Source organism: Phodopus roborovskii, unplaced genomic scaffold (genome assembly GCF_943737965.1).
Source record: "Phodopus roborovskii unplaced genomic scaffold, PHOROB, whole genome shotgun sequence".
In the NCBI taxonomy this organism is placed as follows: Eukaryota; Metazoa; Chordata; class Mammalia; order Rodentia; family Cricetidae; genus Phodopus; species Phodopus roborovskii.
The window spans coordinates 45,535-68,543 of record NW_026125150.1 but is presented as its reverse complement, the minus strand read 5'-3'; the positions used below and the strand labels follow the sequence as shown (position 1 = coordinate 68,543).

Here is a 23,009-nt window from a genome sequence, read left to right as displayed (position 1 = left end):
GGATGTACAGAAAAAGTCTGAGGCAGTTACATTCAACCCCTACCCAGGCCATGCACTGGACAACTAGAACAAAATCTCTTGACTTCCCAATTTCCCTAAGGCTAGAAGGACAGAAGCAAGTGGAATATGTCATCTTAACTCTTACATTCTCAGGGCCCTGAATTCTCCTGGACATATGAACAAAGAGATTAAGAGTATGCATGCCTCTAGACTACAGAACAAAATGACAGTTCTATAAATATGCACACTGCCAAAGTCTTGATTCCCCAGGAAGAAGATCCTAAAAGGGGTTAGCCAGTGTCCTCTCCTACTGCTGCTGACATGTGAGTTAAGTAGACCAATAAATGGAGCTCCAAAGCCAAAAGAAGAGCTCAGCACTTCCCAGGCCTTCTCTCCAGCTTATCCTGCAACTACCAATTTACCTAAAGAGAAGCTAGTCCACTGCTGAATGACCCGGGAAGGAACACATCCAAATTCTCTTAGCTCTTGCGGTGGAAAGGGAAGGACCCTTGAGAGTCTTTGTAGGTCACAACACCAGCAGGCAGTTGTAAACAATAGTTCAAGTACAACCAGAGTCTACTCCTAGGGACCTCTGCCAAAAAGGAGCTAGAACATATAGCTCCTAGTTTCTGCACTGAAGGAAATTTTCTGCACATGCTTACTGTGACCTGGCTTCTAGGTAACTTGCATGCAGAAGTGTGGTGGTTTGAATAAGTATGACCCCCATAGACTCATGTGTTTGAATGTTTGGCCTATAGGGAGTTGTAGTGATATATTACTCATAATGTATTAAAGCTTGACTGAGGATTCAGAAAAGCAAAGTCACCTCAAGCCATAGAAGCCAGGTGTACACATTTAATTCCAGCAGCCAGAAGCTAGGAGATGGTGGTACACACATTTAATCCTAGGACTCAGTATTAAGAGATAGATGGATCTCTGTGAGTCCAAGGCCACCCAGATCTACACAAAAGTGAATCAATCTAAAAGAGAATTATAGCTCACACCTTTAATCCCAATATTAGGGGAGTATATAAGACAGAAGCAAGGTCTCGGAGAGAAATTCATTCTCCAGCCACAAGGAGGAAAGGTTACAATATGAAACTTGGTGAGAGCTTGCGGAGGCAGGAAGAGAAGAGCCCAATCAGCCTGAGGTAGAGGTAAGATGCTGGTGGTCAGCTGCTTTGCTTTTCTGATAGTCAGCTTGAAGCTTGAACCTCAATATCAGTCTCCGGGTCTTTTATTTTTCATGCCACAGAGAGTGGCACTGTTAGGAAAGGTGGCCTTGTTGGAGTCAGAGTGGCCTTGTTGGAGGAAGTGTGTCAGTGTGTCAGTGAGGGCTCAAATGCTCAAGCTACACCCAGTGTGGGAGTCAGTTCACTCCCTGCTGCCTGCAGATCAAGGTGTAGAACTCTAAGCTCCTTCTCCAGCATCATGTCTGCCTGCATGCTGCTTTGTTTTTCAGCCATGATGATAATGGGACTGAACTTCTGAAATTGTAAGCCAGTACCAATTAATGTTTTCTTCTATAAGAGTTGTCATGGTCATGGTGTCTCTTCACAACAACAGAAACCCTAACTAAATCAGGAAGTAACAAAGCAAATAAATTATGGAACTCCAATTGCCTGAAGGAAGCATAGCATGTCCTGAGCATTGCCCAGTCTCACTGTTGTGACAACTACAGGTCTACAGATCCTTTCTAAAATGATTCTAAGGCTGAGTGTCCGCACTTCTATAGATTCTGCACAAAGAAATACATCTTTAACCACCTAGATCTGGCCTTGAGATTCTACATTTCTGAATGTCCCTAGACCACCAAAAATAAAGAGGTGGGTACACGAACCCATTTCCAACAGCTATTTCCTAGGATTGGAGGTGCAGTGTAAATGAGAGCAGAAACATTAGACAAAGATGCTCTTGCAAGTTAGTGCAGACAATAGGTAATATATGTCTGCTCTCTGTTTCACCCGGAGGGTGGAGGAATCAGAACATGAAATCTAGCTGCAGCTAGATGGCCTGCCCTTTTTCTTACCTATTGCAAAGCACTAACAAACAAAACCATATGACTGTTTCAATAAACATTGACAAATCCAACACCCTTTCATTAAACAGCTGCCATCAAACTACACATAGGAGGAGTGTTCCTCAACACAGTAAAGGTCATAAATGACAGGTTCAAAGTTAATACTACAATTGTAAAAAGTTGAAGGCTTCCCTCTAAGGTATGGAGTAAAGACTAGGATATCTAATTTTACCACCAGTATCCAGCAGAGTTGAAGAAGCCCTAGCAGAGCAATTAGGAAACAACAAAAACAAAAGGCAGCGAATCAGAGAAGGAATTAAACCATGATTAGAAGACAATAAAGAGGGTTCTGGAGAGGTGGCTCAGCCCAGTGCTGCCTTGTAAGCAGAAAAATCTATGTCCTGAGTTCAGATCCCCAGTTCCCCACACCCACACCCATATCCTGAGTTTGGATCCCAGCATCCCCACAAAAAGCAATAGCATTCATGCAGGCATGGAGGGGCACTGGCCATGCATGTCATGTGTGCACAGGCCAGGGGTTGAGGGTTGACACTGGGTGACTTCCTCAATCTCTACCTTATTTTTTTGAGATAGGGTCTCTCACTGAAATTGTAACTCCAATTAGGCTAGCCTCACTGGTCAGTTTTCCTCTTCTCTCCACCACTGCAGCACTAGGATTACAAGCACTGAAATGCCCAGCTCTAAGGGGATGTGGGGGATGGGATGGGGAATGTGGGTGTGGATGCTGGGGATCTGAACTCAGGTCCTAAGCAAGCAGTTTACACTGAGCCATTTTTCCATACCTTTGGTTGTTTTTTTTATTTATTTAATATATTATTTGGTTGTTTATTTTAATTTGAAGTAAAAAAAAGACTTTCTATATAAATCAACATAAAACATGTAATACATAAAACATGGTAAAATATTAATTTTATAATGGTAACAGGAATTAAAGTTAGCATAGAAGCAATATATTCATATTTTTAAAAAATAGTTAAATAAAAATAATGAAATTTCCTGTTTTATTAAAATATTCAGCATTTATAATAAATTTAATCTTTAAATGATAAAAGTAATTTATGGGCCCTACAATAGCAACTATTCTACTATTATGTGGTAATGTGAGACACTCAGAAAATACATATGATCTTTCTAAAACAAATCACACCAATAAATTCTGTATTGGCTGCATAAACATGTATATCCCTTACCATTAACAAGCTAACTTTAAAACAACAACAAAAAATTCTTTAGCAATACAGGGGAAAAACAGTTCTGCAATAGTTTCTCATTCTAAAGCATGGAAACAGGTTAAGGATTTTAAATGTGTCTTTTAATTTATAATAAATATGATACAAAAAATGAAGACCAACTTAATGGCACAAATCATTTCAGTTTTTCTTTAAACTAATTTCCAAATAAGATCTAAAATAGTGTTTGTGGCTGTCTATTATGGTTTGTATATAAGGTGCTCCCCCATGGGCTCAAATGTCTAAGACATAGGTACCCAGCTGGTGGATCCAACTATTCAAAAGTAACAGAACTGAGAGTTAACATAGATGAGTTCACACTGAAGACACCATCAGGAGCTGGGGACTACTGAAGGAAATCTGTATCTCCCACTTTCCAGCTGCTATGAGGCACTAGGTCTGCTCCTCTAAGTCTTCTCTTCTATGACACTTTGCCTCAGCTCAGGCCCACAGTGATAGGGCCAAGCACCAAGAATTTAAATTCTGAAGAGGTGAGCCAAAAGTGAACCCTTCCTCCCTTAGGATGTCTTAAAGGGCATTCTGTCATAGCAACAAAGAGTCCACTAACATCTGGTGTGCTCTGAATGAGATTTGCCCACAAGTCTCAGGCATTTGAGTACTGCATCCCCAGCTGACAGTCCTGTCTGGGGAGGGTTAGAGTGTGGACTTGTTAGAGAAGTAGGTTACTGAGGGTAGACTTTGAGATTTCAAAAGGCTCCTGCCATCCCCACTATCTTTTCTGTTTCCTGGTTGTTGTTCAGGAAGTGAGCTCCCAGTTGCTGCTCCAGCTGCCTTTGCTTCCTATCTAACTCTAGCCCACTATCATGGACCCATAGCCCCAAGGACAGTAAGCACCAAATAAGCCATTTCTTCTGTAAGGTATTTTATCACAACAACAGAAAATGTTAAAAATCACACCTCTATCATAGAATAGCAACTCTATCTAAAAAACATGTTTGCTTCAAAGTTCATATGGAAAAATTTTCCAAAAGTATGTACATCTGCTTTTTACTAAGCATCAAATTTAAATTCTTCAAACTGAAGCTATCGAGTTAATTTGTCTGTTACCGTTTGTCACCATAGCCCAGCATTATTAGGTCATCTCTCAGAGAACTGGTCTGTTCCTCAACAATTCTCATCTTCTGCTGAAGTATTGTGAATGTTTCAGACGCTGTGGCGTTGATATGAGTTGGAGACAGGACTGGTCTGCACACTGTAGATTCCATATGCATCTAAGGTCACATGGTTACAATATTAGCATAGGAGGTTCTCCCACTGTTGGAAACAGTCACAGGCTCTTTTTTCCTTATTTACCAGGGAATGGATATGGCTTTGTTTGCTCAGATATGAAGAGAAGCTTTAAAATCCAACTTCTCATTCACCATCTCCCCACCCCCACCTCCTTCATGAGATAATCAACATCCCAGATAGATTTGCTCCATGGGCCAGGGTCCCAGAGTGACAATGACATGAAACATACTGAACAGCAGATCTACATAACTGTGCTAAGTTATTGAGATTGTTGAGTACTCTGCTATCACATCACAATCTAGTCTACCCTATTTGTTATTAGTTGTCACATACTAGGGACCTAGACATTTGAAGGGCATTTCTCTATTGTTACTACTTACTCCTATTATAACATCATAGTTTATTAAGTGTCCTCCAAAAGACTGATGCTGAAGCCTTGGTATTCAGCATGGTAGATCCGATTACTGAAGACTGATTTTGAGGACACTAACTTCATCACAGGGCTAATCATCTGATGAATTTACACTGAATAAGCTATTAGGAGGTAAAACCTCATTAGAGGCAGCAGTAGAACACTGGGCACATGTCTGTCAAAAGCACCGCTTGCCTAGATTCCCACTTATCTCTCCCACTGCCTCCCAGAGAGTAGCGGTGCTCTGCTATCCTGTCATGATGCTCTCTCTACCTTGCTACAGGACCACAGTGATGGGGCCAAGTGAACACAGACCCAAAACTAGAAAAATGTGAGCTATGATAAACCCTTCTCTCTTAAGTTTTATGCATTAGACTTTTTGTTACTACAACAAATTACTGCGGAAAACTAAAAGGAGGGCCTTCTTTGGTTCACAAACTAAGAGGCTTCAGCCCAGCATCATGAGAAAGGTATTGTAGAGTAGAACAGCTCGTAACACAGTGGGCATGAAGTGGGGAAAGAGCATCTCTGCACTAGTGGACTTTCTGTTTTCCTTCCTTGACCTGAGTTCAGGCTCCAAATCCATGTAAAAAGCTGGCTATGGTGGCTGCACATTTATAAGCTCAGCACTGCAGAAGCAGAGACAAGACTTCTTGGAGCTTGCTGGTCAGCCAGCCTAGTCTGATTGGTAAATTCCAGAGCAAGTGACAGATCCTGTCTCAAAAAATAATGTGACCTGAGGCTAACCTATGGCCTCCAAATGCACACACACTACAAATAGACATATTGCATACAAAAATAAGACAATTATGATTATTAGCTTATTCTTTGTCTACACTGAAGCAGCAGTGTTCAAAGACATCTTATGACCTCATTTTCCTAATAGGAGTAAAAACGCTTTTCAGGTATTAATGGCAAATTTCCCTAGGCCCATTTCCTATAATGAGTGAAATTAAGGGGAAGTAGGACATGTTTTAGCAAGATGTCCATTTAAGAGTACATAGTACACTTATGCATAGAAAAAAACAAAACAAAACAAAAAAGAACAAAACAAAGAAAAAATATTATTGTACTACTAGAATGTTTGAGGATTAGGGAGATAAAGTTTATCAGCAGAGTGTTTTGCAGTGTATCCCTGTTTGGTCATCAGTGCTACATAAACGTGACTTGGTAGTACATGCCATGCTAGGACTTGGAAGGTAAAGACAGGATAATCACAAGTTCAAGGCCATTCTTGGCTAGCCTGGCCTACGAGAGCCACTGAAATGTTTGAGGAAGATCACAAATGGAGATGTGGCAGAATAACTACAAAGCACATAGAACATCATGACCCTAAAAGGAAGAAAATTACTCACATCTCACATTGTGTCTACTGCCCAGTGTCTCCAGCTTATGGGCATGAAGGAAAGCTTAAATCTATTAACTTTTTCATGTCTTCAATTTGTAAAGCAGAAGACAAAGACATAGACAAATGTTAATGGAGTTTCTGGACATTTGTCGGACTTTTCTATTGCAGTGATAAGACACCATGACCAAGGCAACTTGTAGAAGGGGCTTACAGCTTGACAGGGTTAGAATCCATGACTATCATGATAGAGAGTGTGACAGCATGCAGGAAGGCATGGCGTTTGAACATTAGCCTAGAACTTACATGATGAGACAACATGAGGCAGGGCTAACAAGCTAACTGGTGACGGTGTGAGCTTTTGAAATCTCAAACCTGCCTTCAGTGATACACCTCCTCAAATAAGGACACATCTCCTGATCCTTCCCAAACAGTTCTACCAACTGAGACCCAAGCATTCAAATATATGAGGCCATGAAAACTATTCTCATTCAGACCACACTGATACTCCTGCAAGAAAAAAACAAACAAACAAACAAAAAACATAGGATGTGGAGACTCCTAGTCATGCTCCCACATTAGCCAGGATGGTATTTCTCGTGAAGCAGGAAGGCAGGTACTAAAGTAACCTTACAGAACTGGTTCTGCTGTCAAAATACAGGTCTAACAAGGCTAGAACAATCTAAGCCATACAGATGAGTGCAGAGAAGAAATAACACTTAGTTACTGCCACTATTTTATGTCAACTACTAATCTTGATTTGTTTACAAAGTTGGAGGCAGGGGCAGAGAAAAATAGAAGGGGTGTTTCATGAGGCTTGTGCAGGCACCACTGTCTTTGTCTTCTCTCCAAATGACACTGGAAAGATGACATGTCCAGCACCCTCTGCAGCTGGCACATCCAGGTGATGCATGCCAGCCAACAAGACTTCAAGCAGAAATGAACAAAGATTCTGGGAAGACTTTTTGTTTTCTGATTTAAAAGAACAGAAATTATAGCCCCTGTCACTTCTTTCTCCCATATGAGGCCAAGTTTTCAAAGCTCTCCTGCAGTCAGCATTGTGGTGGTTTGAATGCTTGGTTCCCAGCTGGTGGAACCATTTAGGAAATGTAACGAGGTGTAGCCTTGTTAGATGAGTTGTTTCACTGGGGTGGGCTGTGAGATTTCAAGAATCTTTCCCAGTTAGCTTTCTCTGTCTCCTGCCTGTAGATAGATATGTGAGATCTCAACTATAGCTCAAGCTCCATGCTTGCCTGCCTATCATACTCTTCAACATAATAGTCATGGGTTCTAACTCCCAAATTAAATACCTCCTTTTTCTAAGTTGTTGGTCATGGTGTTTTGTCACAGCATTTGAAAAGTAAGACACCCATACAGTACTTACATAAAAACAGAGACATGGTTCGTTCACCAGCATCTGAGTCTCTGTTCCTGATGCTATAATAAAACACTCTGACACAAACAACTTGGGGTGGGGGGTTATTTTCTTCCACAGCACATGACACAATCCACTGTGCAAGGGAAGTCAAGACAGTGGGAGCTCCACAGCTCAAAACATCTGGTAACTTTGTATTCATAATCACCAAGAAGAAACCCAGCTACTGCCAACTTCACTTTATTTTATAGAGTCCAAAGCTCTTGTCATGTGATGGTGAAAATGATCCATAAACATGGCTCAGAGGCCCATCTTCTAGGTTATTCTGGATTCTGTCAAATTAGTAACACTAACCATAATTCCATTCCTTGTCAACTTGACAACAAAACATCTTTAAGCCATAACCTTTTAACCCTTGTCTTCAAAGGTTCATGATTGCTTTATAGTATAACAGTCAGTATAACCTTAAAAGTCCAAAGTCTCTTAATTATGCTACATCAAAAGATGCACACTTCAAACATAGAATGTCACAGAGTAAATATTTCTATTCCAAAATGGGAACAACTGAGGCTATGAAAAAAACAATTAAACCAAAGTAAAGCCAAAATACAAGACCAACAAATTCTACACCCTAAGCCTTGCAGTTGGGAATTCATATAATCAACAGAGTTCCAAAAGGCTTGCTTGGGTAGCCCCAGTCTGTCTGCCCTGCTGCATTCAGCACACAGAGAGACTTTCTTGGGCTGCCAGTTCCACTCCATATTACTATTCTCAGGCAATAGCCAATGGGAAAACGATACAAGAGTAAAGGACAGGAGGGAGCAATAGTGACACTTTTGTATTCTCTATAAGGGAACATTTGTAGAATCTGCATGTATACCTTTAACAGTTTGGAATGCCTCGGAAGGTGAGACTCAGTGGCCTTAAAGTGTGAAAATCCCATTGCACAGTAGCAATAACAAGGGAAATGTGAAGGAAACTAAGCCCTTGACTCAGAGGCAAAGATCACCACTCACCATACAGAAAACACTCAACTTTGGAATTTTTTTCTCTCTCTTCCATTCCTACAGAAGGTTCTGGTTGCAGATGAAAAGGGGAAAGCAGATGTGGAAGGAATTTTAATCTTCCATCCCCCCAGATTGCTGACTCTCTGAATAAAGCACAGTTCTTTACCAAAGATTCAGTTCTTACCCCTGCTCACTGGCATCCCCCATGACAGGCATCACCAACTCTGCCATTCTGTTTATAAAATGAAGAGGTAAACAAAACAAGCTGCCTGATCAGAGGCCCTCAGGCCTCTCCTCAGCTCCCCTGATGGGAGATGTCATTCTGTAAATATGTTTCTCATACCGGCTAATGAATAAAGTACTGTTGGCCAATAGGAAAAGGAAGATAGGAGGGACTAGGAGACAAGGAGGAAAGAGGAAGCAGTAAGGAGGAGTCAACATGGAGAGGTTGGGGAGACCAGATGCAGGCCCCATTCCCCAGTAAGATGAAAGCACGTGGAAATATTAGATTAACAGAAATGGGTTAATACTTAAGACAGAGCTAGCTGATAAGAAACAACTGGCCAACAGCATTATATCAAATACAGAGTCTCGGTGTGTTAACTGGGGCTGGCGTGGCAGTGGGACAAGACCAGCAGTGGGAGGAAAAACCTACTCCTTACACTCCCCAGTCCCGTGATCTCCATTAAGAATTCAGAGAGACAGGAAACATGGTGGAGAAGGAAGGTAGAGTTTATTATAAAGTGAAACAGAAGAGGTGAGAGTGGGCAATGACTGACTGGCCATTGTAAGGGGTACATTTTCAAACAAATCTATTTTAGGAGTTTAGTAATAGGAAGTTATAGGGGTATATGAAAACTCTTGTTCAACAACAACCCCCTATCTCCCACCCACATGACACATGACTCACACCACCATGGGGAAACAAAATTCAATGTCCAGCTTAGGAGCCCTTGGAAGCAACTGCAGCATAGGGATGGCTGAGCAATGAGAGGACAGCCTTGGCAATCACCAAGGAGATCCCCTCTGTAACTAGGGGAATGCTAAAGGAAGTGTGAGATAAGGACTTGGCATATAATATAATAAATGTGTGTGCTGAAGTGAAGCTTAAAAGTTGACGTTTCTCATTTTTGTTGCAATTATTCATTCCCATCCTCTGGATCTGATAAGCCCAAAATATGGGCAGCAAAATGCTATACACACTCCCACTTTCCATGGCCCTGTGGCAGATCCTCTGAGTCACAGCTCTATAACTCAGGCTAAGAAATGGGACTTTAAAAGAAAAGAATCTGTCTTTAATTGCTAACATTCCAGCTAAAAGATAATACCTTAGAACACCCATGTTTCATTGTTTCTGCCAAGGACACCAGAATGATTGCTGCTTTAATTCTAAATTTGTATGCTTGACAGTAGCAATAATAAGTACTATCTCAAGATTTTATTAAAAACAACTCATTTACTTTTCATATGCATGCCAGGGTATTTATATAAGCATGTTGATAAACATTAATTATAATAGTTCTAAATTGTAATTACTCAAGTGTCCATTCAAAATTGTGCAAAAGAATACCATGCAACAGTAAAAAAATGCACTACATCATTTCAAATCACAAACAGTAGTAAAGGGGGTGGTAAAAATACACATAATATATGGATATATATTCAGGATTCTATGCTAGAAAACTGAAAATTAAGAAAAATTAAACATGTTTAGTCACATATTTATTTCTATATAGATGATAAAACTAGACTCAGTACCCAGACTTCCCACATTCTCCTCCAGGGTCTACCCTGGGTCCCACCTACTTTGTCCCAGCCTAATCTGACCACTTAACAACACACATTTAGCCTATGTCCCATAGTGCACCAGCTTAAGTGAGCCTTCATTGAAAAGCAGTTCTACACTGACCCATGATCCCAAAACAACAGGACTCTCACACATCATATCCAACATTTCCACCCAGAGAGGCTTGGAACAGAAAGCACATCCTTGTATACCTGTCCAATTCCCTCTGTCTACCTTACTTCATTCCACCCCAAGCCATTTCCAACTTCTAGACACAATCTGCTCCACACCTACTCTGTCTATAACAAACTCAGAACTATTGTGAGATATTCTGATCACACTCCTGAGACTACCCAATAAAATTATAACCTGAACTGGGGGGAGGAGCCAGTAACTAGCTAACCCAAATTGGCCATAGAGATGCCTGTGTGGCCAGGAGACACACAGGAAAGAAAGGGCAGGGACTTAGAGCTTCCTCTTGGTTCTGGGAAGAGGGAAAAGACATGTCTCTGGCCAAAAAAAACAAGGTCAGCTAGATGTGCTACTCAGCCTCTCTGAGCTAGCAGGTTATTACCCCAGCCTTTAACTTCTGAGGCTTAATGATAAATAGAATAAAACAGACTTAATTTACACCTATATGACAGCAGCAGGAACAGGTATGGCCTGACTGGCTGGCAAGGCACTGCCTGAGAAGCTGTGGAATTAAAAATATTAGTAGATTCATGTGTAGCCACTAAGCTGACAGAAAAACTACATATGGCATCCAAAATGGAGGCTCTTATATAGGGCCTGAGACAGTGGTCTCTTGGGTAGGCTTGGCCTATAGAAACTTGGCTAAGGGGCCCTGCTGTTCCATAGAGCACTTGAGCAGCCAGTGTGCTAGGTAAAAATGCCTGCCACATTGCAGACATGGCATCTTCCCAAGGCTGAGGCAGTAAGGCATTGGGCATGAGGCTAGACTCTCAGAGAAGCTATGGGGCTGGAGCCAGTCTGGCATGGCCATTTAAGGATCGTCTCAGGGTCAGAGAATGTTGCAGATGCACAGAAAGTCAGATTCAGACCATGAAAACCTTTGAACAGGTAGAGTATGCTTTAAAATGTGCTTAGATGCTAAAGAAAAGAAAATAGGTATACATAGTCATAAAAAATAGTTTTAAAATAATAAAGTCTTTAAATAAAAGATAATATAAAAAGAATAAAGATGGAAAATACACAGGGTGTCTGGATTCTGTATGGTGCTTTATTAACTTTGAAGTTTTTAAATGCTAATGTACAAAAAGCAATAGCTGCTGAGAGACATTGGGCAAAACAAACTGCTAAATTGAACCAAACTATAATTTTAAAAATGTCTTACTTCAAAACGGAAGTCAGAAAATATATTACATTGTGGGAGAGGTTATGCATTTGTTTCCACAGGACACAAAAAGCTGTGGTTCTCTTCAAAATTAATGAGGATCAGATTTGATTGGGGGAGACCTCCTAAAAATCTTAGCTACAGACATGAAAAAAGCAACCAAGAAAGACTACACAACAGGTGATATATATATATGCTGATATCTCTACATGGAAACAGTTCTGAGGCTTGATGAGACATGATAAATCTTGTTGGTTATGGAATCCTTGTGACTTATTATAGGCCATCTATCTTTTCATATAACATGGATAGAAGTTTGGTTATACAGTCCAAACAAACATAAAGTTAACAGATGCCTTTTACCTGCTCAAACATAAACAAAAAAAAACTTCTTTAACTGACTTGTGCACACTGCACATTTCATAATTGTGTTAATACACACACATATGTACATATATATACACATATATACATACATACATATATGTATATGTATATGGTGTGTGTTGCAGTTGGGGATTTAGCTCAGTGTCAGAGTGCTTGCCTAGCAAGTGCAAGGCCCTGGGTTTGGTCCTCAGCTCCAAAATAAATAAATAAATAAATAAATAAATAAATAAATAATAAAAGTGTATGTGTTTTCAGAAAAAAGGACCAGACACCAATAAAGACAAGTAGCCCAGTTGATCCAGATTCTCAGAATTCCTCTGTTATTTCCTCAAAATTCTGCATCAAGAACAATTTTAAAGCTGCTAGCTCAGATGATCCAGCCTCATAGACCATCCAGCCAAAGCTTCAGAAAAGCTCTTCACTTTACTATAACACAGAGACTAAACAAAAAACAATACAACTAGCTTTCCCAGAACTTTACCATTATCCCAATTTTCTCAGGGTCCCCTAAAGATGCCATAGCCCCCAGACAAAAGGAAGCTGTCTACAGAACTTGAGACCCACATTCCAAAGAGGTGGGATGGATAGTTTTTGGTCATTTGGTGGGTTATGGATGTTTATCATTGTTTAGGAGGGTTGGTTACAAGTTGTCTTTGGCAATGGTCAGAAAAAAGCTAAACAAAGGGGATTATATTCAGGGATTTCTTTCTGAAGGAAAAAGGGGGATAAAGTATAGAAATGACAGGATAAAAGGATGGATTATTAAGTGTACTTCTAAATCACTAGTCTCAAATACTTAACATTGGTATGGATTTTTGTATACTGACACAAATTTAAGGTTATTTTTTTGTTAGAGCATACTCTATATATGTTTCTTGATTCTTGATTAAGGTATTGTTATATATTAATTCTTGATTAAGGTATTGTTATATATTAATACATGTTTAAGGTTATTTTTGTTATGCTGTATATATGTTCCTACTCTTATTTATGTTATTGTAACTATATAACTCATTAAAAATGCAATGTAAAGTTCTAGTCCTTGAAAGCTATTATTATGAACCATTTAAGATAATTAAGAAATGCAGGTTAGTCGTTAGTCATCTACAACAATCAAACATGTTAGATATGTTTTCAAGGTCATACAGAGATATATTTTAGATACATAGATGGTCTTCAAGTACTTCAGACGCCTACAGAATATGGCACTTAAGATGTTTCAATAACATAAGGCTTTTCATGACAATGAGGCATGTCTGCTACTGATAGCACTAATTTACTCCAAAAGTAGAAGAACCTCCATATAAAGTTTGCTTTCTTTATGACAAAGTTAGCCATTAGGCAAAGAAACTGCCCTTACATCGACTGTAAACAGAATGGTGTCCAAACCAGACAAGAAAAACACAAAAGAAGGCAACTGCTGAACTTTGACAAAACAAGGGAGGACAGTCCTTCAAAATTCCTGCTTCACAAAAAAAAAAAAAAAAAAAAAAAAAAAAAAAAAAACCTGTCAGATATTCTAGGCCTATAGGCCAAAGATGGCTGCAGAGGAACCTTGGGGTGGCTGTCAAGGAAGTAAGCTGTCTCTGTCACTCTTATAATTTTGGAAGCTGTTTGCTCTGCATTTCCTGTTTACTCTGGCAGAGTAAACAGGCAGAGACTTTTGGGTCTCTGATAGACTTGAAGACAAGATAGTTATACAGTTTTCCTTTTAACAAATTCAGAAAAAAAGAGATATAGAGTATATAAAGCTGAGAGACATAAAAGCTTAAAATTATTTATCTAAGAAAATGTTTTGAGGTCTAAAAAGATAGTTGGGTTGGTAATACAAGTTAGGATAGAAAGTGGTTAAGTTACAAAACTTTAGACTCACTAAGATAGGATAGATAATATAGTACTTTCTCCAAATTTGCCAAATAAAAATGAACTGGACATTGTAAATGTATCTCTTACCTTATAATTGTTCTTACTGTATATAATTTTACTATGTCAGAGTTAAAACCTTTTTATTTAAAAAGGTAGAAATGTTGTGGGATATTTGTATACTATATGAAGATGTATTTTCTGTGATTGGTATAATAAAAAGCTAAATGGCTAATAGCTAAGCAGGAAGTACAGGCAGTATTTCCAGGGAAAGAAAAGAGAAGAATCTAGTCACACAAGAGATGCCAGAAGACACTCAGAGGCAGCAGGGAGTACAAGATGGAAGAGAGGTAACATGTGATATAATGTAGATTAATATAAATGGGTTAAGTTAGTTAGGAACAAGCCTACACTATAGACAGAGCTTTCATAATTAATAAGAACTCTCCATGTCATCATTTAGGAGCTGGCTAACAGGACAGAAAAAGACATTACACAGAACAACCCACATGTCCAGATTTCCTCACAGGAATTACAGATAATGGGAAAGATCAAACCAGTATCTTCTCTACAAATCCTACCACTCCTATAGAAATGTTTGCCAATGAGAACTACCTGGATGAACTCCAGGAAACAGAACTTAAAATAACATTGAAGAATTCAAGGAATTTAAAGAAGATACAAAGGTTAATCTAATTAATCTCATCAATAAAAACCAGGAATCAGATGGAGATGGAATTAAAAAATCCAATAATTCAACGAGAATCTCAAAAGCCTTGCAAATGGAATGAATCAAGGAGAAGAGAGGATCTAGACCAAATAAGCCAGGAATCTGAAAAATTAAACAGAGAGAGAGAGAGAAAGAGAGAGAGAAACACAGAGGGAGAGAAAAGGGGAGGGAGGGAGAGATGGAGATGGAGAGAGAGAGTGAGAGAGAGAGAGAGAGAGAGAGAGAGAGAGAGAGAGAGAGAGAGAGAGAGAAGGAAGGAACATAGGGCATTAGGACACCATGGGAAAACCAAATCTTTAAGTAATAGGCATAAACAAAGGAGAAGAATCCCAAGTCAGTGGCAGAGACCAGATCTTCAACACCACAGAAAAAAACTTCCCCAACCTGAGGAAAGACATACTCATACAGATACAAGAAATACATAGATCATAACAAGGCAAGGCCAGAAAAGAAAACCCCATGGCAGTTACAATACTAAGTATACTTAACAAATAATGTGTATTGAAAGCTGTAATGGCAAAAAACAAAACAAAACAATCAAACAAACAAAAAAAAAACCACAAGTCATATATAAAAGAAAAGCCATCAGAGTAACAACTGACTTCCCAGTGGAAACTTCGAAAGCTGGAAGATCCTGGAGCAATGTATTTCAAAACCTAAAAGACGATAATGGCCAAACTAAATAATATACCCAGCAAAAACAATCTGCCATGATTGAAAGTGAAAGAAAAACTTACCAAGACATAAACAGCCTAAACAAAAAGAATGTATATCCAACAAACCAAACATAAAGAAATACAGAAAGCTTTATTTCAGGTTGAAGAGTGGAACAAACACATCAAAGACACCATGGGAAAAAAAAATAGAAAGCTATAATTATTAAAACACAAAATACCACCAAAAATACAAAAACTGCCACCAAAACTCAACAATACAGTGACTACAATTTAACACACACATTTCAAATGCCAGGCAGCAGTGGCACATACTTTTAACCCCAGCTTTTGTGAGGCAGAGGCTGGCAGACAGACCTCCAAGTCTGAGGCAAGCCTGGTCTACAGAGCAAATTCCAGACAATCATGGCTACACAGAGAAATCCTGTCTCGATAAAACAAAGCACACACACACACCCATGTACTTACCAATATACACACTGCAGTAATAACTTTAAGCATCAATGGCCTCAATTCTCCCATCAATGGGTACAAATTGACTGAATGGATCAAGGAACAAAATCCATCTGTTGCCTACAAGAAACACATCTTAAAGATAGGTACTCTCAGAGTAAAAAGATGTACAAAAGTACTCCAATCAAAGTAGACCAAGAAGCAAGCACTGTCATCCTAATTTTCTGATAAAACAGACTTCAACTGAAACTAACCAGAAGAGATCAAAAGAACATTTCATTCTAAACAAGGGAAGAGTTAATGGAGAATATTTAACAATCCTAAACATATACACACACCAAACTCCAGGGTGCCCAGTTTCATTAAAAAAAAAATTGAGTTCTGGATTTAAAGAAAAAGATTAACTTCAACACATTAACGTCAGGCAATTTCATGCCTTACATTCACCAATAGATGGGTCAGCTGGACAAAAAAATAGAGAAACATCAGAATTAACTGATATATGAAATGGACTTAATTATCTACAGAATATTACACCCAAACATCAAAGAATATACATTCTACTCAGTGGCACACACAAGCTTCTCTGAAAATAGATGACATCCTGAGATACAATAACTCATCTTTACAAACTCAAAAAAAGAAAGAATTCACTCTTTGTATCCTATCTGACCATAATGCAATAAAATTTAAAATGACAGCAAAAAAAAAAAATCTCTAGTAAATACATGAAGTCAAAGGGATTAAACAACTCATTAAAGGATGAATAAAGGGTAAAAGAAAAAAATCAACAAAGAGACACTGGAACTAAATGAAAATAAAACAAAAGACAATAAAACCTCTGGGACACAATGAAACAGTCAGTCCTATGAGGGAAATGTATAGCTCTAAGTGCCTACACTAAAGAAAATCAGAAGGAGTATGACTAAATGACTAATGATGCAACCCAAAACGTTGGAAAGACAAAAATAAACCAAATCCAAACACAGCCAATGGCAAGAAATAAAAATCAGAACAGAAATCCATGAAGTAGAAACAACAAACCAATACAAAGAATCAACAAATTTAAGAGCTGATTATTTTGAAAAAGTAAACAATATTGACAGACCACTGACCCACCTAACCAAAAGAAAGTCAGGACCCAAATTAACAAAATAAAAAATTAATAGGGAAACATTACAAATGACACCAAGAAATTCATAATATTTAAAAAACCTGCACTCCATTAAGATGTGAAAACCAAAAGAAACAAATGAATTTCTAGATTCAGACAAATCACCAGAATTAAGCTAAGAAGTCAATAACTTAAACAGACCCATACCAAATGAGGAGATTAAAACAATAATAAAAAGTCTTCCAGCCAAAAATGTTCAGAGCCAGACAGATTTTCAGCAAAATTCTAGCAGACATTCAAAGAACAGTCTCAAAGTACCCACATAAGCCAGTCCTTCTTAAACTATTCAGAAAGAAAGGAAGGGAAGGGAAGAGAAGGAAGGAAGGAAGGAAGGAAAAAAGGAAAGAAGGAAGGAAGGAAGGAGAAGGGGAAAGGGAAAGGAAAAGGAAACAGAAAAGAAAAGAAAAGGACAGGACAGGACAGGACACTTCTACAAAATCAGTAACATTCTATTACATTCTATTAACCAAAGCAGATAAAGATGGAAACCGTGAAGGAGGAAGAGTTAGAAGAGAAGGGATGGAGGATAGGGAGAGGGAGGGAGGAAGACTAAAGACCAATATTCCTGATGAACATACTAAAAATATACACTAAAATACTTTAAACAAAATATAGACATGCATCAAAAAGATTATACATCATTACCAAGTTGATTTTATCCCTGAAATACAGGGATGATTCAATATATAAACAAGTCAATAAACGCAATAAACCACATAAATGGACTTAAAACACAAAAATCACATGACCTCAATAGATACAGAAAAAGCCTTTAACAAAATCTAAAATGCTATCATGATAAATGTTCTAAAGAATGTAGGGCTAGAATGAAAAAAATACATTTTCAACACTATATATACATATATGTACATATTCTCAAAGCTACATACAAGACACCCACAGCCAACATCATCCTAAAATCTTGAAGAAATCACACTGAAGTTAGGAATGATAGATACAGGGATAGCCACCATCCACACACTGTGCTCAAAGTACTAGCTTGAGCAACAAGGCAAGAGAAAGCAATTAAAGGGAAACAAACAGGGAAAGAAGTACTTAAACTATCCCTATTTGCAGATGATATACTATAGAGATCCCAAAAAATTCTAAGAGAAACCTTCTAGAAACAATAAATAAATTCAGAAACATAGCAGGATACAGTGTCAACTTCTACAAATGAATAGCTTTTGCATATATCACCAGCATACAGAGAACATCATGGACACATTTCCATTCACAATATACTCAAAGAAAATAAAATGCCTAGGAAGAGAAGGACCTCTGCAATGAAAACTTTAAACATTTGAAGGGATAAATACATTAAAAATGGAAAGAGTTGCCATGCTCCTGGACCAGGATTAACATTGTGAAAATGACCATTTTACCAAAAGCTATTTACAGATTCAATTAAATCCCAATCAAAATCCCCATCTCATTCTTCACAGAAATAATAATAATAATAATACAAAAACACTATCCTAAAACTCATATGGAACCACAAATGATCCCAGAGAGCCAAAATGATCCTAAGCAAAATGAACAATGCTAGAGCTATTACAGTTCTAAAACTTAAGATACATTACACAGCTATAGTAATAAGATCATTATGGTACTACTACAACGTAGAAGAACCGAACATTGAGTACACATAGTTTCAGCCACTTAATATTTTACAAAGATGCCAAAAACATATACAGGAGAAAAGAAAGCATCTTCAACAAATGGTGCTGGGATAACTGGATGTCCACATGCAGAATAATCTTAGACGTGTATCTATCACCCAGTAGGTGGTGGGAAATGGATCCATGCCCTCCAGAAGAGCGGCCAGTGCTCTCAACTGCTGAACCACCTATTTAATACAATGTCCAGTAGTCTTGAGATGCTTAGACTAGTGTTAGCCTTTTAAGCTTCTGAATCAAAAGTAAAGGCAGAAGACAAGCCCAGCTATTGACTAGTAAGAGGAGTTACACAAGTTATGGAGTAGGGCCTTTTCAGAGACTGTGAGAATATCCACCAGGTTAAGGGCAAATTATTTTGGCTGGTGTCCATATCAAAAAGAGAAAAGGAGGCAGCAAAAGAAAAAGAGCTACCTTCTTGAGACCTCAGAAAACATGGAAGCTTGAGATGAATACATTTCATTAAGGGAGTTATTTATTTAGTTATGCTTGGAGGTAGGGTCTTGTGTAGCCCAAGCTGCCCTCAAACTCACTGTGCACTGAGGATGACTTTGTGCTTCTCATCCTTAGGTCTCTACCCTCCAATGCTAGAATTAAAGGCTCAGACCAGCAAATGGGCTTGGCAAGCTCCCTATTGTGCTGTATTTCAGGTTCCTCCCACCTTAGGTCTTGTGTTTCTTTCTGCCTCCTTGCTCCAGGTTCTTCTCTTCAGGTTGCAAAATAAAATTTCCTCCTAAGTATTGGAGGTCTTAACCTGGCTTGTTGTGAAGGTGAAGTTCCTGCTATCTTCATCAAACCATTGACTAAGTCATTGCAAAGGTGTTACCATGGTATTTGTAGCATTGCCACATTTGTATTCATTCAAGTCTCAAGAAATTTTCCAGCTGTGGTAGATTTCTGCTCTCTGTATCAGAAAGGATCTTACTGACCACAAGCAGGGAATTTTAATCCCTGTTAGAGAAAACTAACAGATATGTGTTATGTTCCAAATAGTGCCTGGAGCCAGTCAGTGGTGGCACATGCCTTTTCTCCCAGCACTCTGGAGGCAGAAGCAAGTGGATCGCTGGATTCTAGGGCAGCCTGGTCTATAGGGCAGCCTACAGAGTGAGTCCCAGGACAGCCAGGGCTACACAGAGAAACCATGTCTTGAAAAACCAAAACACTATTACAAACAGTGCCCGGAAAAGCAGCTGGTTGGAAATGACCTTAATCCCCCTTCTCCCTGCCTATCATTTCACTGGGGGAGTACATTAAAAAAAAAAAAAAAAAAAAAAAAAAATCAAAGTCTGTGCAAGCCCCGTGTTGATTAATATGTCTTCAAGTAGGATTGCAGTCCTTCGGTTTCTGTGGGGTGTTTTACTTAGTTGTTTTTAGAGCTTAGTATTATAGAGCCTTGGCTGCTGTGGGTGCCGAACATGACAATAAATATTTAACAAGATCTACTCCAGCACAGGCAGGAAACAATGCACAAATGAAAACTCCTCTTGTCCAGGAAGCTAGTCAGGGAGGACAACCAGTGGTAGAAAACCTACGGTAATGCCGAAAAGGCCTTCCCAGGAACCTCCAACGAACTATATTTTAAAACGGGGAACGGTGGCTAGATCAGAGGTCTCAGCTACTGGCCACCCTCCTGCAGCTAGGGTTCAGCCAAGGCCATCTGGGCTTGAGGTGATTTTCAGCCAGGCACTGTGCTCAAGCATGGTTAAACCAAGGCCCTGGAGGTCTGGAGGGAGGGACTGGAGGCCTTTATCTGAGGCGTGGTCTCTCCCCTGCACCGCCCACCTCGGTTTACCAACCAGGCCCTGCAGCCTCACCCCTAATCCATCCACCAGCCTGTAGCTCCGTCTCGCGGCCAGCAGGTTTGTTTCCATGGGACTAAAACAGCACTTTAAACCAACCCGCTCGCCAGCAGGGTTGCTTCCATATGCAGGCGCACCCGAGGTGAGGCATGCCGGGAATTGTAGTTTTCCCGGCCCAGCAGGGCCCTCCACCTGGGGAGGGACCCTAGCTGGAATCCCTCAGCCTGTCGGGAAACGCGCCACCACGTGACCAGGATGACGCCACGCTCCATTGTGCTCCCAGCAGGGCATGCTGGGAAATGCAGTTGCTGGGGGAAATGTAGTTGCTGCCCTCTCCGCACGTGGGCAAGTGTCTGCTTTGCCTAGATAACTGGGCTCACCCTGTAGAAAGCACGAGTTCAAGAACAGATGTTTTCAGTTGTAGGAGGACCAAAGGATCAACTAACTTGGGAAACAGATTTTTGCTAAGGACAATAAAAGTGAAAAGTGCCAGCTTGTTCTTGTAAAAGAATCCCACTTGGCCCCCTTTGATGATGAGCAGGTGGGCAATAAACCACACAAAACCTATTCTAATTTTCTGTCTCTTCAACATAAATTATGACACCTGTTGACAGGTAAATTGAAGAAGGGGAGGGAGGAATGAAGGGAGAGGGAAAGAGAATAAAAATCATGTTTCTCTGTTTTGTGGTAAATGTGTTTACACTATGAAAACCTTCAGTAGTGAAAGAACATGGTATTCAATTTCACTTGAGTTTCAGGGCACTTGGTACCACCCACAGGGCAATTAAAGCCCTTCTTCCTTCTGGCTCACAAACCAGCTCTCCAATAAACCTAGTCAAATTCGAGATACCTTCTCATTTACTTAGTGGGTGTCTTGACAGAATTAATTCTGTATTCTGATTCTTGATTGTGATGCCAGGGACCGCCTGAACTGAGAAGAATGAGCCACAGCTGCTAAGACATATTCATAAGACTTGTGACTTATCCATGGGAAGAAATGTTAGTTCAAATAACACTTTAAACATGAAAAATGAAAAGGCATTCTGAAGCATCAGTGTAAAAGCAAAGCTGATAATTTTCTGTGTATATACAGTTTTTCTTCCAATCACCTACGATGTTTCTGTGGAACAAACAGATGGACACCTGTAAGCACGCCACAGAAAAACCCCAGACTTCGGTGATTTACCTTCTCTAGTCTCCTATTAAGCAGTAGTAGGGAAGATAAATTGAATAAATGTGTTTTTTTCCCTCACTTTTCTCCTATTCATCTCGTGGCAAATAAGAATTTAAGTGAAACAATTACAAAGTGAATTTAAAATCTTCAGTATTGAAAATAAATTTTAACAGCCAGAGATTCAATTTCTCTTTCACTAAAATTTCATTACGTTCAACATCTAATTTTGTGGGTTTGGTGAATATTTTTGTTTGTTTGTTTTCCATAGTCATGATAATATAGTCCAGATATGATGTGAACCCAAGAAAATTCTGCTGTCTCAGCTTCCCAAGTGATAGTATTTCAACATGGGCTGCCAAACTTAGCTTCTGGTTTTGTGTTTGAAGCAACTGGACACACTTTTATTTATTTATTAATTTTCTTGTTTCTTTCCTGATTCTCAACTAATTTTTAAGACGCTGATTCCATTCATAAAAAAGATTGTTTTATTCATGGAAACCTTGGAGATCCCATGTGGACCACATACTATCTCACCACAACACTGAAATTTCCTCCATCCTTTTTTTTTCAATGTCCCCTTCATAGAGTTATTTGGGTGATCTTAAGTAAGTCTGGTCATCTCAGTCTCCACTTGACACCATTTAATAGTTCCACTCATTGAACTAATACTTTCCCACCAAACAGGATGAAGCTTAAACTGCTCACGGTTTCAACCTCACCCACTAGCTTCTCTGTCCCTATTCCCAGAATTCAGGCCTTTGAGCTCAGCCTGCCTTTGCGATTTATTTCTCCTGACACACTCTACCCATTTTTAATTGCAGTGCATTTTGCCTCCTGTAAATGGAGTTCTTAATTAGTCTAGACTATAAAAAACCAGAGTCAGATATAGAGCAAAACACTGAGATTGGTGAGAAGAAGGAGCAAACCACAGCTACACCTTACCTCCGTAGTGTCTCAGCAGACAAAAGAGCAAGTTCCTGTTCTCCTTGCTTATATCCTGTTTCTGCCCAGCTACCTCATTTCCTGTCTGTCTGTACAGACCTCCAGGCCTCTATGGTTAGCTAGTGGCAAGCTCCGTACTCTGACCTTTAGACAGGCTTTATTTGTACAAGCAAGGTATCACCACAGTCTTCTCTTGAGTAAAGGAATTTTGTCTTTAAATTTTTTTAAATTATTTATTCTCTCTCTGTCTCCGTCTCTCTGTCTCTCTCTGTCTCTGTCTGTCTCGCTGTCTCTGGTGTGTGTGTGTGTGTGTGTGTGTGTGTGTGTGTGTGTGTGT

At 39.4% G+C, this 23,009-nt stretch overlaps 1 protein-coding gene across 1 annotated transcript in view; it reads right to left on the bottom strand.

Moving 5' to 3' along the window:
* The window catches only part of LOC127226198 (coiled-coil domain-containing protein 150-like), a 79,106-nt gene extending 58,335 nt beyond the window's left edge, over positions 1 to 20,771 (bottom strand). The window contains 2 exon segments of the mRNA XM_051190127.1: positions 4,339 to 4,502; positions 20,554 to 20,771. Coding sequence (XP_051046084.1) covers positions 4,339 to 4,502; positions 20,554 to 20,628 — 239 coding nt within the window. The 5' untranslated portion in view covers positions 20,629 to 20,771.
* Between the last annotated feature and the right edge of the window lie 2,238 nt (positions 20,772 to 23,009).